This window comes from Hippopotamus amphibius, chromosome 4 (assembly GCF_030028045.1).
Source record: "Hippopotamus amphibius kiboko isolate mHipAmp2 chromosome 4, mHipAmp2.hap2, whole genome shotgun sequence".
Classification (NCBI taxonomy): Eukaryota; Metazoa; Chordata; class Mammalia; order Artiodactyla; family Hippopotamidae; genus Hippopotamus; species Hippopotamus amphibius.
Window position 1 is genome coordinate 79,928,758 of NC_080189.1, and position 17,309 is coordinate 79,946,066.

At 43.1% G+C, this 17,309-nt stretch overlaps 1 protein-coding gene across 3 annotated transcripts in view; it reads left to right on the plus strand.

Annotated features, from left to right (window-relative positions):
- Positions 1-17,309, plus strand: part of GLI3 (GLI family zinc finger 3) — a 289,281-nt gene that overhangs the window by 152,623 nt on the left and 119,349 nt on the right. For all 3 annotated transcript variants that reach the window (XM_057731922.1, XM_057731920.1, XM_057731923.1), the window contains exon 4: positions 11,381-11,486. In XM_057731922.1, coding sequence (XP_057587905.1) covers positions 11,381-11,486 — 106 coding nt within the window. The remainder of the gene's footprint in view (positions 1-11,380; positions 11,487-17,309) is intronic.

A 17,309-nucleotide genomic window follows, 5' to 3' on the forward strand; every position in this document is an offset into this window, starting at 1 on the left:
TTGTTTTTGAATTTGCTTCCCATTTAAGTCACCACAGAGCACTAAGTAGAGTTCCCTGTGCTATGCAGTAGGTTCTCATTAGTTGTCTATTTTATAATATACATAGTAGTGTGTGTATGTCAGTCCCAATCTCCCAATTCATCACATCCCCCTTCAGTGTAATAATTCTATGAACTCATCTTTATTCATGGACCAGAGGAAATCTCAGGTATCAAGAACCTCCAGATTTTCGCCATCTAAGCATTACCAGTGGGGATGCCATAGATGCAAATGCAACAGCTGGCCCTTAGAGCACCATCATTAAGCAGAAACTTATTTCCCTTAAATGATGTCATCTAATCTATGCTCACATAGCTGATGTCTTTGAGGGCGTGTGTACAGCGTATGCCCGGGGCTAATGTAAGATTTCAGGGAAAAGAGACATCTAAGAAAAATCAGGAATGTTTTGGTGCTTGCGTTCTTGTGAGCTAAGACCTGTGAAGGAGATTCTTTTTCCCCCTTAGAAATGGGGGGATCCTCTCCCTTTTCTTTGAGTTCCTTGCTCATCCTTGTAAGGGAATCACTTTACGTCGTGTGTTTTATTATTTTACAATCATGGTGAAAGAAGCACTTAAGTAAACTCTTTGCTTAAAAGCTTTGTGTTTCTGCTTCGTGGTGCTTTATCGGCGGTGAGAATTCAGGGTTTAAGGGGCAGGAACGTGGAGACTTTCAGGGCTCCTAGTGTGCAGTCGACGTGCTGGAATTTCAATGGATTCCAAAGGCATAACAATAATAGCATTAAGAACAGGCCGGGGCCTTTGATGTTATTGACAAAAAAAAAAGGGGGTGAGTGGGGGTGAAGGGGCCCCTGTCATTGCTGTCATGAGCTTTTAAACTTTTGACCTCTAACCTTTTGTGTCAAAGAACTGTTTCCATGTGGGTGTTAGCAGCCTACTCAGGTCTGCTGAGTTCACTGGAGCGTCCACGTTTCCTTGGCGGGAAAGGACATTCAGTGTCTTGGAAGAGACCCAACGTGGGACAGTTGTCACGGATTGTCTGCCCCGTCTTAGGGGGTGGTGGGGTGGGATGGCATGGGGACACTGCATGTCCACATGAAGTGACTCCCGGCCCAGCGGGAAGCAGGCAGCCTTTCAGGGCTAGGAGGTGAACGTCAGAGCAGTGAATTAGCTTAGAGTATGCAGGCATCTGCCTGGAGTTGGCTCTGAACATGGTGGTGGGGGGTGGGGGGGGTTCCCGAACCTACACAGGGAGGATTCCAAAGAGATGACAGGGCCTTTGGGGTGCCCTGGTTTGGCCTGTTATCGAGGCCTGTTGGGTAGACGGAAGGGTCCTGCAGTGCCAGACGGGCCTGGTCCACTGCTGCTATTATTTGGCCTCAGTTTCCTTTCTTGTCTTTCCTTCCTCCTTTGCCTTTTCCATAAGAAACATTTGTTGAGTTCCTCCTGGGTGTACAGGACAGAAAGCCTCTTCTGCCCTTAAGCTCCAGACAGCCTGGGAGGGAACACAGGTGGTTCTGGTCTGACAGCAGTGCCAGGGCAGGGCCCCATCGCCATGTGGCCTGGCACAGTGCAGGAAAACAGCGAGCACCCCTCTTGTGTGGGGTTTAGCCACCACAGCTGTGCCTACAGCACAGCCTTCAGTAGAAGCCTACTTGTGTGAGGGAGAGTTTCTGAGGAGGAACGCAGGGCCTTCAGTGAGCTTCGCATCAGGGAGAGAGAAGATGTGGGCAAGTGGGTTTCCACAGGTGGTCCAGGATGGTCCCCGATAACCTGAAGGATGCAGAAGAGAAGAAGGAGCAAATGGTTCCCATGGGGACTCAGGGAGGCTTGATTGAAGGAGTGACATTTGCACTGAGTCTGTCTTTTAAAATTAATTAATTTATTTTTGGCTGCTTTGGGTCTTCGTTGCTGCACGTGGGCTTTCTCTAGTTGCTGCGAGCTGGGGCTACTCTTTGTTGCAGTGCGCAGGCTTCTCATTGCAGTGGCTTCTCTTGTTGCGGAGCACGGGCTCTAGGTGTGCAGGCCTCAGACGCTGTGGCACGTGGGCTCAGTAGTTGTGGCCTGTGGGCTTAGTTGCTCCGAGGCATGTGGGAATCTTCCCAGACCAGGACTCGAAGTTGTGTCCCATGCATTGGCAGGTGGGTTCTTAACCACTGTGCCACCAGGGAAGTCCCTGCACTGAGTCTTGAAGACAGAGTTGGACTTGGAGAAGAGGGAGAACTTCTCAACACGGGGCACAGCCTAAACTGTAACAATGAAGGCAGCCCTGCATCTCAGACAGGGAAGTATCCTGAATGTAGCTGGGGTGTGGGGGCCTTGAATGGCATGGTAAAGGGTTAGACTGGGCTGGGAAGGCTCTCCTGGACTACTGCAGATTTGGGGAGCAGGGACGGCCATGGTCCAGTCTAGGGTTTAGGGATGTAGGTCTGGAGAATATAGTTTATAGAAAAGAGGTGATAAGAAGCCTGAACGCTGACAGTGTCATGGTAAGAAGCAGAGTGGCTAAGAGCAGTGGCTTTGGAGTAAAAAGGACTCCGGCTCTGCTACTGTCTCCTCTCATTTCTTTTAGATAAGGCTCTTAACCAGTTCCCTTGTCTGGAAGAATGGGCACACTCATTCCTGCTCTCCAAAGTCGGAGGAAGAAATAAATGAGGTCATGAGTGTAAAAGGCTTATTAGCACAGCGCCTGACATATATTCAAGTATTCATTAATTGTCCTTATACTCATGATTGTTTTATTATTATTAATTACTATGAATGGGGTAAACCTTGGGAGACCTTTAGTTGTTGATTGACAGGAACTAAAATGGGGTGGGTGGTGGAGATTACATTAGGAAGTCATTTATTTATTTATTTGTCTGCGTGGGGTCTTAGTTGCAGCACACGCGATCTTTCATTGCGGTGTGGGCTCTTCGTTGTGGCACATGGGCTTCTCTCTAGTTGTGGTGCACGGGTTTTCTCTCTCTAGTTGTGGTGCGTGGGCTTAGTTACCCCAAGGCATGTGGGATCTTAGTTCCCTGACCAGGGATGATTGAACCCACGTCCCCTGCATTGGAAGGCAGATTCTTTACCACTGCGCCACCAGGGAAGTCCCTACATTAGGCAGAGTCTTTAATCTGCTCTTAAGAGCTTCTCGCCTGATTTTGAGTGGAATGAATATGGACCTCATTCATTATTTAATGGCTCTGCAGACTCCAGCCAGCACATCCTGGTGGTCACTGCTGTTTTTCCAGTGCCTTCAAAATGTTCCTCAGGGTGGCTTGGGTGGGTGGCTCTCTTTGACTATTGACGTGATTCTCTGCTGTGGAACTCTGGAGAGAAAGGTAAAAGTGAGCTCTCTGATGCTCTGAGCCTCAGCCCAGGCAGTCACCATGCAGCAGGCCTGGGTTTCTGTGCCTGAGAGCTATTCCTGGTTCCTGCTTCAGAGCAGGATTTGAGCATTGAGGTGGGGTTCTATGATGGTGTCTGGGGTCGTGTTGGGAGTGCCACCTCTGGTGGTGGAATAGGAAAAGCACCAACTTGCATAGCGAGGCTCCGGTTTCTGTGACTTTGGGGAGATCATTTAGCTTTTCTGAGCAGAGAATGGAATTTTCCCTTCATAGCCCTTAGGATTGTGCGGTAATAGGAAGTCACTTTTAAATATAGTGACTTGTCCTGTGTTTTCATGTGATTTCCCTTGGACAGTTTTGCAGTTTAGGTACAATGGCTGTAAACCTTCTCTTATTTCTCTTTGCTGCCTTTTCTTCTGTTAATTTTTTTCTCTTATCCTGGCAGGAAAGCTGGAAACAACAAAAATATTATGGAAGCATATACTTGGGATCATAGACGAGGCATGTTCTGAGACTCTGGAGGGAAGGATTTCATTGGTCAGCCAGTGGGCAGATGTGGGAATCTAATGGATACGAATTTTGATTGAGAAACTTGCAAAGACTAGTGGATAAAGGAAGTTAAAAGGGACCAGGAAGGGGAGAGATCCGTTGTTTGTTCAGTACCCCGGCTACATTTGAAGTGGTAAAAGCAGAGATTTCTTTGGCTAATTTACTTGCAGGGGGTTATTTGTCATTTTCTTGTAGAAACACATAATTATGTTTGTTAAGGAGCGTGGCCTGGATGGATTGTGCTGTGACCAGAGTATAGTGCTGGGTAGCATTTAGATCTATTTAAAATGTTTGATTAATTTAATATAACTGCATGCTGGCACAGAAGAAATAATAGAAAGATTGCTATCTGAGTAGTGGGGAATGCCCATGGATATTTATACAAGAGGAGTCAGGGGCTTCCCTGGAGGTCCAGTGGGTAAGACTCTGTGCTTCCCCTGCAGGGGGCATGGGTTCAGTCCCTGGTTGGGGAACTGAGATTCCACATGTTGAGCAGCTGTGGCCAAAAAAAAAAGGAGTCAGGAATGTTGGGTGGTTGCCAAAACATTGATTGGGTTTTATAAATAACATAGTTTTGTTAATTAGTTTTCTATGTAACTTTGTATGTGTCTTAACTTATAAGAAACTTAAATTTGCAAATGTTAAGTGATCATTGCCATTATTTGCTAGATTTAAAGTCAATTTCATCCATTTTCATTTTTATCTTAGAATTTATTTATGATAAATAAATCACAGGATCAGTATCCTTTTTCTGAGTAATTGTCAGAATGGACACTTGTACATACAGATATTTTTAAGTCAATAAATTGGCACATCAGTATTTTACACATATAGTGTTATCACTCAAACTACACATCCATAAAGAAAAAAATTGGTGTGTGGTTTTTCTGAGTTGTAAACATTTCTGAGAATTACTTCCTTGGGGTATACTAAGGACAGAGTTTGTCGAACTCTTTTGCATAAGGGACGAAAGGAAATATATTAGGTTTTGTGGGCCATGTGCTTCTCTGTCTCGCCAGCTCTGTCACTGCAGTGCACGGGCAGTATGTGAACAAAACAGCATCTGTATTCCAATAAAACTTTATTTACAAACACTGCCTGGTATAGTGGTTTGCCTCCCATAACATATGCTCTGCAAGTTAAGGTTCCTGCCATGGTATAAAGGGACAAAACGATAGATCTTTTTTTTTTTATGCAAGGCATCTATCAGATGTCTAGAGTATACTAAAACTACAGTTTCTTAAAACTTGTACCACTTTACAGAGGATCTTATAAACAAAATGATCTACACTAATGACTCTGGAGATGTTTCCAGGTCTACACAATATGCATGTAAGACTGGAAAGAAGATTCCTGATGCTCCATGAGAGCTTCATAGGATGATACCACTTGGATGCCCAGCAAGTCCATAGCTGGTCCCTTCGGGGCTCCATGCCTTAGATTCGGCTCATAGGAGACCAGCAGGACCACATGCTTTAGACATTCCTGGTCAGGCATCCTGGGGCTGTCAGAGGGGCCAGATCACCCCCTTGCTGGCGCCATGTTGTCCACGAGTGGCTGGAGCCACTGTCCTGTCCACAGTATAATCCTGTCTGCAGGAGGAACACAAGGATGTCTGAATGGCGAGTCACTCTGAGTGTTGGAGTCGGTTCCAATAGTGACGTCTTTCCTTAGGCCACTGAGCCCTGGAAAAGATCTTGCAGGCACCAAGGTGATGATTGGAGACACTCAAGTGGGGGAGGAGGCAGAGATGAGGCCCGGTTGCCTCTACCATCTCATTGGAGTGGTGAGGGTCCCTCTCTCCTCCTCTTGAGACCTCTTATTTGATAGATGCTGGATGATTCCTTTGGTTTTGGCATAGTGGATGTTGCTCACATTGGGTTTTAACATTTCTACTGATGGCAGGTGATTGAGTGAATTGGAGGGGAATGGACATTCCTACAGGCAGGGCTGACCCCGGCGACAAGAAAAATCATCTGTAGCGCTGGTCTAGAATAAATTCCAGTCAGTGAACAGATCACTTCAGGATTTAAATATGCCAGGAGAATTTACGCCCTGGGCGTTTTATTCTTGTGGGTCCCCCTGTACCGTTTCCTGGGCACTTTCGGGCCACTCAAGTATCATTTGGTGAATTATTCCTTCAGGGCACAAACGGAGCTGCCTTTGATCTCTCTTTTTTAATCTACAATTTTTGTATGTAAATTTCAAACCTTAAAAGACAGTTTCCCAGAATGGCATCCAAGAGATCTCATAGCCTGAGGATATTAAAACTATTTCTTGGGAGAAGGATGCAACAACTGAAGATAAACCTCTGAGTGTCTTTCTCTGGCTACAGGTTTTATGATCAACTCAGGCTGTTGTGAGGAGACCTCAAAATCAATGCCTCTCAATCCTAATGAGACCCTCAACGCACAGCCTGATGACAGCCAGCATGAAATCGAATACTGACAACTATACCCAGCACAAATATTGTTACTATGCATTTCAATTTAAACATGTGTCAAACCAATTACATATTTATGGGGTTTAAAGACTCTTCCACTTGCGCCTCGGATAATACGCACTCTGCAAATTTCCGCTGAGTCTAAGATGGAATTTGGTCCAATAGTCAAACCTCTCGCGAGTCTGCAATAAATCATCTTTGCAACCCAAAGCATGGACAGTTGACTGCTTTCCACTGCTCCGCACACTCACCCCACCTGGTAGAATTTTAATTCCTTCAGTAAAATTGATTCCCCCAGTTCGGCACATTATTCTCCCTGTCTTCCATTTAGCCCGTTAGTTTGCTGACAGCAGAGTACACAGCACTTAGCAGCTGGTTTGTGGAACCATCAGTCAGGAAATTGTATGATAAATAGGAGGGAGCCAGGTTTAGTGGCACTTCCTTCTGCTTCAGCAGTTTTCGCCTGACTTTGGAAAAGTCATCATGTGGTGTTTTGTCAAGGGCCGGAGCGGGAGCTGGCTGCGGTGCGGTGACTTATTACACGTACTCCTGAGTTACGATGCGCCGCAGCTGTGCTGCTCATGTGTAAATAATAAACCAGGAGGTGGGTAATTATGGTGGCTGCTGGCGACATGGGCCCCTTCTCGTCCTGTGGGTTTTCTTGGACAGCTTCTGGGGCCAGTGATGGAATATGCTGTGATCTTCCATATAGAAATGACTGGCCGAGATGCAAGGGAAGCACTCCACGTTTGAGGATTCGCAAGCCTTTTTATTTTTTTGAGAGATGCGTTGGGATTGATGTCATGTGATGCCACATATGTTAAAGGACATGCTCGTCTGGCTTTTTATTGTTCATTTCTACTGTTAAGCTGTGGTCAAGCGTGTCTTGAATTGGAAGAGGGCTGTTCTATTGCATTTACCGGAAAGCGGCTTAAGAGGTGTGATTTCCACTGATAACTGACACGAGGCATAATTGTTCGCACAGACTTTAACGGTCCAGGAGTTATTTTCAACTAAATCAAGGAAACAAATAGAAATAAAAATGCTTAAACTAAAATCAGATGTCTTTGGTCAAATCAGATCATATTCACAGTTTTTGGCTCTTTATTTAACCTAATTCCAGAATGTGGAATTCATATATTTCCTTGGGACATAAATAAACACTTCGTGCAAACAGGGCTGCAAATACTTTCAGTCAGAATTAACTTTTCAGCGGACAAAGCACACTCAACAGTGAGAAATGACTACTAAATGCCCCAGTAATTACTAACCCTACCCCTTTCCTCTTAAATGTTTTTTCAATGCTTGGTCATTTTCTCTCTTACTCTGAAAGCAGAAGAGAAGGTGAAAGAGAGAGAAAGAGAGAGGGAGAGAATTAAAATCCTGTTGGAATAATTTCTTAAAATAAAAAGATGGCAGTGCCTTTTATTTTATTTTTTAAAACATTTTATTTATTTATTTTGCTGCATTGGGTCTTAGTTGTGGCATGTGGGATCTTTCCTTATGGTGTGCAGGCTCTCTAGTTGTGGCCCACGGTCTCCAGTGTGCGCTGGCTCAGTAGGTGTGGTGCGTGGGCTTAGTTGCCCCACGGCATATGGGATCTTGGTTCACCGACAAGGGATCAAACCCACATCCCCTGCATTGGAAGGTGGATTCTTAACCAGTGGACTACCAGGGAAATCCAGACAATGCCTTTTAAAAGTCTGCAGTCGTCTTGTAGTTTTCCTTGGGGTCAAGATTTATACTGCTTGGGTACATGCTTTTGATTTTATTGAATTATGTGCCTAGTTTTCACCCCCTATGCATATAATCTTTGCAATGTTATTATAAATACTCATATAAAAGATAATGACTGTTACTTCTTGGATATACGAGGCATATATTGAATGTAGAATAAATTCACACAGTTTGAGCCTTTGTGTGTATGAAAAATCTGGACTTGTGCTTCTTCGTAAGTCACCCACATAGAGAAAAGCAGATACAGTTAACACCCATTTATCTGGTGGAGAGAATTTAATCACACAGCACACCAAGAGCCAGGAAGTAAATAAGTGAAAACATCTTCCAAGTCTGACATGGTTGTCACAAAGTCTCTCAGACCGCCATATAAGATGATGCGTGGGAAAAACCTTAGGAGGTGGGTCAGACAGTGTGAGTGCTTAATTTACACCTAGTCCTTATAGGTTTATCTCTCCAGTTTCCAAGATCTGATGACACGTGTTAAGTTTGAAGTCTGCTGGAGGCAACCTTGTTCGCATCAGCAGTGACCACTAACGAGAAGAGAAAGAACCACCCTCGAGTCTGCTGGCCATCCACCTGATCCCTGATCCCCTTGACCTCTGATCCATCTGATCCTGAATGCCAGTGATTCATTTGGGCCTGTTCAAGATTTAAAATCAGGAAACACTCGCTGAGTAGTGTCAGACTTTCAAACTCATGAGAAAGATCACTCCACTCACTTTTATGTTGTTTTAGGAAGGTTACATCATTTTCTTCCAAAACGATGAAATGAAATAGGACATTTGGGCTCTGTAGGATTCCTGGCTTATGTGGGACATGCTGGGTAAACTTTTAAGCTTAGCATACCAACTAGCAAGATTTGCGTTATCAGAAAAAAAAAAATTCCAACATGCTTTTATTGTAAGTCCTAAGTGATGCATTTAAAATATAATTGGGGACTTCCCTTGTGGCGCAGTGGTTAAGAATCTGCCTACCAATGCAGGGGACATGGGTTCCATCCCTGACCTGGGAAGATCCCACATGCCACAGAGCAACTAAGCCCGTGTGCCACAACAGCTGAGCCCATGCACTGCAGCTACTGAAGCCCATGCGCCTAGAGCCCCTGCTCCCCAGTAAAAGAAACCACTGCACTGTGAAGCCCTCTCACCTTAGCGAAGAGTGGCCCCTGTTCGCCACAACTAGAGAAAAGCCTGCCTGCAGCAACAAAGATCCAATGCAGCCAATAAATAAATAAATAAATATTAAAAAAAAATAAATGAAATATAACTGATTTCTTCATATGGACTTTATAAAATGTATAAAGGTGATCGGGCAGTCAGCACATCCCTTACCTGTTGAATCTGCAGCGTTGTTGATGATATCCCAGTGACAGTGGTGAGACAATACCAAGATCATTGCTTTCCTCCGTCAGTACCATTCCCTTGCCTTTATCTTGTAATGCGCAAGCACAAAATACAGTGAGTAACTGACATTTTCTGTACTGTAGAACCTCTTCTACTAGGTTCCAAATCTGGTGGAATTCAGCTTTGGGTACCTCTGTAGTGCTATCTGTGCTGTAATGCTGTACATTAATAGTTTTTCTCTTATATTTTTTCCTAACCATATTCTTAGATTCTCAAAAGAAGGCAACAGGGGCAAAGTCTAAAAAAAGGAAAGTGAGGTATCATAATTATTATTCTTATAAACGTTGTTATGCTTACATTCCAAAAGATGCTTGTTGAAGAAAATTTGGAAAAAAGAGAATTGTATAGGGAGGAAAATGAAAACCACTTGAATTCAACAAACACACATATAATAGTCATCCCTCCCCCAGGACTTAAGGAAATTCATGGCAGGGGGTGCAGCCGTCCCCTAGTCTCTGTGTGACACACCCACTCCCCTGCCCCACGTGGAGGTTCTGTGTCACTTTTTCCAGCCATTGTTCAGAGCATGTTTGCAGGGCCTCATTTGGAATAGCTTTTACTGCCTACTACACTAGGCAAAATCTTCAGACATTTAGAAGGAGCTCGAAGCCCTTCTGAGGCACATCTGGCGTACACATCAATTCCTGCGAATGTTTTGAGCAATAGTAGCGTGCTGGCTACACGCAGGCTGCCGGGACGACCACGTGTGGAAGGTAACATGTGCAGCACAAGTCCGGTGTATTTGCTGTCTTAACTTGGCTCCGAGTCGTGGAGGCTCATCTCCTGATCTGAGACTTCTTCATTGCTTCTTGAAACTTGGGAAAAACTTTAGTATCAGTGGTGCTTCTCATGATAAAATCTGATAAAATCTTGGATTGGCCAGAAAGTTTGTTTGGGTTTTTCCAGAACGTCTTCCAGAAAAACCCAGAGGAACTTTCTGGCCAACCCAGTATTTTCAGTTCTTGCAGTGAATCACTATTTAGAAAAAAAAAAATTATTTTCAGATTTATCAGAGGTAATCAGGGCAAGTAAATGGAAGTAGAAGAACTGTTGTAAGTAAGCACACACACGGAAACCCTGAAACGTCGATGACTGAGAGCCGGAGGGGAGGCTGGTGTGGGTCCCAGGGGAATGCTGGGGCCGCAGGACAGGAACCTCCTGTTTTCTCCAGCCCCCTACTCTGTCAGGCCGTGTAGCATTTCTCTGGCCAACCTGTAGATTTGCTGCCCTTGTGTTGGAGGTGGAATTCTGGGGGCCTGACTTAGGACAAGGTAGAAGGAGAACATGCATTTAAATTTTTAAAAAGTGTGTGTGTGTGTGTGTACACACATGCCATGAATGCTAGCAGGGACTTTTGAAAATGACTCTTTTCTTTACCAAGCATTATGGGTATGAGAGAAATGAAAACGAGTAGTGATATTATGTCTTTGTCTAAAATTCGCTTGACAGTGTCATTTTGAAAATAAAAAGTGGGGAATTCTCTAGTGGTCCAGTGGTTGGGACTCCGTGCTCTCACTGCTGAGGGCCAGGGTTCAGTCCCTGGTTGGGGAACTAAGATCCCGCAAGCCATGCGGTGCAGCCAAAAAAATCAAATCAAATAAATAAATAAATAAATAGTCTTAGAGTCTGTTCCTCTTGCTTTTGTGGCAGCCCTGGCACTCTGGCCGGCCCTCCTTCCAGGGTAGGAGCACGTATTGTTTCTCTTTCTTGCTTTCCTGCCTGGATTCGGGTTGCGTTCAGAGGCTCAACGGTCTCAGGTGCTGGTATTATTATTTGCTTGGTCCTCAACTGTAAAGAATTCTTCCACAAATTCCTCAGTGTCAGTTGTGAAGACAGTGGCAGCAGTGTGGTTTTATGGATTGGCAGTCTGTCTCAGAGTGTTCCGCTTACACAGGCTGGACTTTCTTTCTTTTTCAGACCCTCCTCATCTCTTTCCTGCATTCCATCCTCCTGTCCCCATCGATGCAAGACACCATGAGGGCCGTTACCACTACGATCCGTCTCCGATCCCTCCACTGCATGTGTGAGTATTACAATTTACCCGTTAAAGAAACAGAACAAAATACGGGCTTTCACCATCTCGGGATTTGTGTTACCAGCACAGCTACTAGGCTTTGAAGATGTGCTAGAAGTCTAAGATGTACTTTTGAAACACAGCAAGCCTATCTGTTCCTGGACTCACGGAAGCACATCCCCGCTGCTTCCTGAAGAATGCCTGTCACACTAGGTGGCTGGCGAGTATTTCTTACACATTTTTGCTGACGTGTTCTGTGGGCTGTAAATACTAAATTAAAAAGTAGAGGCCTAATGGAAGGTTACCACTCAGCATATGTACTTGGTCGAGAGTGGGTTTGAAGTTTTTCATGCTCCAATTTCTGTTACAGGAAAGCCCTGTTCCAGGGGTCACAAGGAATCGTAATGAAATTTTCATGGTAAATTTTCACAGCCCCCGTGGTGTGTACACCAACGGTCACTTGATTGATGGGAGTGTCAGCCAAACAGAATGGCAAACGTGATCGAGCACATGGTTTACACAAAGATAAAAGGAAAGAACGGGAGTGATAACATACATTAGAAAAGGAAGAAGAAAACACAGATATCATATGATATCGCTTATATGAGGAATCTTAAAAAAATGATACAAGTGAACTTATTTACGCAACAGAAACAGACTCGCAGACTTAGAAAACAAACTTCTGGTTACCGAAGGGGAAAGGTGGGGGGGAGGGATAGATTGGGAGTTTGGGATTGACATATACACCCTGCTATATTTAAAACAGATAACCAACAAGGATCTACTGTACAGCACAGGGAACTCTGCTCAATATTCTGTGATAACCTAAAAGGGAAAAGAATTTGAAAAAGAATAGATACATGTACATGTATAACTGAATCACCTCTCTATACACCTGAAACTAACACAACATTGTTAATCAACTATACTCAGAATGTACTTTATTTTTTATAAAATAAAAATTAGAAAAAAGGAAGAAGAAAATCTCTTGGAAATAAATGTGATCTTACTCAGGTTGGGGGGAAAGAAGACCATGTAGTCATGATAGCCCTCACGTAAACTGAAACGGTCTTCTTTTGTAGGATTGTCCAGAAAACAAATATATACTGTAATACGGGGAGTCAGTCTTTGGGAGGGGCTGACGCTTGTGAATGGCCTTGATTTTACATTTAGTCCTATCTGGTAATCACCCTTCATTCTGAGAGAGTAGAATGAGAAAAGCCCAAATAATACTTTGAAGAATAATGCTAGTTATTTGGATGGTAGATTGCTTCTCCATGGCTATTAGTTACAGCTGTGTAATTACATATACGCCAAAGAAAAATGAAGTTGTTTTAAAACAAGTCCTCCTCTGTGAACAGAATTAATTGATATTAACAACCCTAACTATATGCCCAAGTACACATATAATATTTTACCCACAGTTTTTTGGATCCATCTCCCATTACTGAATTGTAATTTCAGAGCAGGTTTGCCTGGAGGTAAGTCATAAATCTGTGTTCAGAATTCCATAAGCATTAGAGGAGAAGTGGATATTTAGAGAGAATGCAGAAAGTTGTGACTTATTCTTTGACTTTTCACTGGAACACAAGTAAGTATTTACAGGGTTCTAAAGCCTACTGAAAATACATTGAAATAAAACCAAGAGGCCAATTTTAAAGCTCCCTATACAAAGGGAAGGAAATTCCAAATTCAGTCTGAAACCCTCTATAGAATTCATCTTGTTCTACCAAAGCTTTGCGGTACAGATGGGACCACAGGGATCTCAGACGACTGGTACAGAGTCAGCAAGGGCCCACCGGACCTGAGGATGCAGACGGCTGATTCTCCCAGACTCCAGTCTCTGCAATGATAAAGTAATTTAAGTCAGATTTTCTAAGGAATTTCAGAGTGCTTCACTCTTTCAAAAATCATCTTATAGAGAAATTTCAAAAAATGAGCTTATATGATAGAAGGAACTAGTTCTTCTGGGTTCATTATAGTTTGCCTTGTAATTAAATTCAAATATGAATTTATCAATAAAAATCCCAAGTCTTGGTTCTTTGGCAGAATGCAAGAACAGCAAGCCCTCGTATAAATCACACTGTATGTTCTAAGCCCTGAATGCCGTATCTGAAGAATTAGCTCACTAGAGATAAAAACACCAGAGGATAAGGCAAGTCAAGTTTGGAGAATCCTAGGGGAGGGGGTTGCATTTCTGGTATAACTGCTGAGCTGGGACTTTTATAGATGTTAACATAGTCGACCTTTGTGTCTTCCGGGTCTGCATCTGAGGATTCGACCAACCTTGGATTGAAAATATTGGAGAAGAAAATCCCAGAAAGTTCCAAAAAGCAGAACTCGAATTTGCAGCACACTGGCAACTATTTACACTGCATTTCCATTGTATTAGGTATTATAACTAATCCGAACGTGATTTAAAGTTTCCAGGAAGATATGCATCAATATGCAAATACTATGCCATTTTATATAAGAGATTTGAGGAACCATGGATTTTGGTATCTGTGAGGGTCCAGGAACCAATGCCTTTTGGATGTCAAGGTTTTTCAGATAATTTAGCAGCAATTGACTGAATTGTTCTCTAGCTGCCTAAATGTTTGCTACCAAAGATTCATGATGTAAGGCTGGTAGATAATCCTGAGTCTCCAAAGAGAAGTTCTGGAAGGTGCTGGGGGGATGTCATTGCTGGCCACAGGGCGCGGTGAGCACATGGTTTGTGGTCTCCTGGGACCGCTCAAGCATAGCAGGTTCCTGGGTGGAGACACTGAGCTTATGAAGTAGGCTCTGTGCCTTTATAATGTGACATTCTCCCTGCATTGCCCTCTGGGCTCGTCCCCCTCTGCATGGCAAACCATGGTTAAACTCCTCAACCTCAAGACTTAATTCAAAATCACCTTTACTGGCTGCCCCAGAGGCTGTTCCTCAGAGCACCTCCTGTGCCTTTATCGCAGCCGTATCCTCTTACCTGGTCAGTTACTGTTTAGCTGTCACTGCCCCTGCTAGATTTGCAGGCACTGCCTAACCCTCAGCCAGGCACTTATTAAAGATGCTCCATAGACCTGCAGGGTGTCCAGTCTGGGAAACAGCGGACCAGCAATCAATCCCACTCTTGCTTTGTACTCGCCTGTGCTAGGAACAGGCAATTTACCATTTCCATATATTGGTCTCATTCCTTGGAAATGAAGTTACCTGCCTTACCTGACTCTCCAAGTCCCAAATCGAAGAGTTAAATGAAATCATGTTCTTTGAGCACCCTTGAAGCAGGATGCTCTAAGCAAAAGAGTTAGCATCTAGACAACTGGGGGCATGACAGTTACTGAGATTCTGTTCTGGCCTGGCTCAATCTGGACTCCCTGGGATGCTTTGGCACCTTCTGAGATGCAAATGTAGATGCCTGTGATCAGATCCTTTTAGGGGTGGAAGGTATTCTAAGCTAATATGCCTTGGTTACTGAAGTCTTAAAAGCACATCTTTGCCGAGGGGGTAAAGCAGTAACCTGGAAAAGTAAAGATTTTATCTAGAAGTTGAATTCCAAAATGCTTGCTTTATAATTATCTTCTAGAAAATGAGATCAAGTGAGCTTACTGAGTTTTTAGAATAAATCTTTTTAATTATAAGTAGACAAAATTTGGGGATATTCTCATTGTTTCATACACATGATTGTTCTTCTGGTGCCAGCTTTAAAAATTAAATTGTAAGTCTCTTGAAACAGGATGTGTGTTCATGATGGAAATGCCAGCAGATCTCTGTTTAGAAGGATGGCAGGCACTGCGATAATTATGCTATCATATCCTATCATTAATGATTCTATTGAAAGAGGTTTATAAATTGCTCCTCTTTTTAGATAAACCACCCTATATTAAGGCATCAACGATATGGCGCAGAATTAAATTAAAATCTCATAAAATGAAATATGCTCTGTATTAGCTGTTTGACACTTAATTTGCCTCTGAATGAGTAGAGGAAATCACAAATTAACCTGCCTTTGTTTTTCCAACCGCGGCTTATTAGGTGTTAGAACAACTGCAATTACAGCCTAATAATAACCACCAAGCCTTATAAATATGTACGGAAATGCGTCAGTTTGTGGTGAAGCACCCAGTGTGTTAAATGGGGTGCCTTTGGCTTCACTGATTTACTCTCACAGTGTTATCCAGAGTTTATGGTTAGGCAGTGTAGACCGAGTATAGACATTTAAATCGTTCCAAATGCAGTACTGGAAATAATGTTAGAATGTATTTGTATTTCCTTTCTTAACTCAAAATCATGAATTTAGATCCGGGATTTCTAAGCGGGGCGTGGAATGTCAGGGTCATCTTTCCCTGAGTTGTCAGGTAAAGGTCGTCATAGGAAATGTATGATTCCTGCGTTATGTTTATTTAATTCAGGTAGTCTGAAAATTAAGAAATACTGGATATGGGGAATTTTCCCTTTTCTTCTGAAAGTTATTCGCCATTGAATTCACCAGAACTTATGTTCAGTAGATAATTGGAGGTCTCGTTCTCTCTCAGATCATTTGCTTTGACTACAGAGTCCATGTTTTAGTAAGCCATGTAGAAAAAAGTACGGTGTTTCAGAAACATATCAATGAGTATATTTCATTATGTTACGAAGCGTTGATGATGGAACCTGAATTTGTAGCCACATAGAAATTTCATGTGAGTATTTCTGCTTCTTGGTCTTCTCTCGTTTCCTGCTCTGCACTGTTTCCATCAGGGCTGTGGCGTTGCAGAGCTCCAGGAGGTATTGTAACCTATGGGAAATGATGTTCTCTAGGCTAATAATTACTCCTTGCTTTAAAATTCCACTTGGAAATTTAGACAATTGGAATATTACATTCCTCTCTCCTAGAAACAGTTGTATTTTCAAGTGACTACTTTCACATTAGTGAAGAAGGTTCTCTTTTATATTTTGAGTGTGTGCTTTCTTTCTTTGCTTTATTTTAGAACACATTTATGCATGCTTACTTTTGAAAACTAGACATACTGTATTCATAGAAACCCAAATTACGAAGTTTTCAAGTCCACATTCATTCTGGATTTTCACTTGAGAAAATATCGATCTTTTACATACAGTTTTTTTGAGCCAAAATTTCCTCATTTATGGACCAATATGAATTGAATTTCGGACTGTCCATTTGCTTCCTGCTGAGCTTGGCAATTCATTTTTCAAAGCAGGATCAGCCTCAGTTACTAATTCATTACAATAATTTGAGCCCCAAGATCTTGCCAGTGGAGCTAAGAGCTACCCTTGTCTCGTGCGATGGATATGAGCAGCACTGCATCCCAAGCTGCATCCCAAGCTGGCACTCTGACAGGCTGTCGCATTTCACCATCCACTTTACTGATTCATTGTAGAAAATCAGCTTCATCTTTTCTCTCCTGGGCGAAATGAGCACTCATGTTCTCTTCTACTCAGCAGCTCTTTTTTCTCTTAGTGCGGTTAATGTGGTTCTTTCCAAGGCTGCCTGAGTCACCGGAATTATTTCACCTAAGTAAGAAGAGCTGTTTCTCTCACTAGAAGTGGTCCACTTCCTAGCGCATGGGGGGTACATGGTAGATCATTAATAGGAGCTGGGAAAGAGAGGGCTTTGGAAATAAATAAGGCTCCCCCTCCCACCATGGTTATGACTACCTTTTAGGGCTCACATCTGGGAGATGAGTAGCAAGTTTGGAGTATGAATAAATACATTTATTTCCAGACACAGAAAACTCTAAGAAACGATAGATTATTATGGTAAAAGCGTAGAGAAAAAAAGAAGTGGATGACCAGAACTACTACTTAGTTTCCCTCTGTCCTCTCCTCCCTCCCTCCCTGGATATAGCGCCTTGT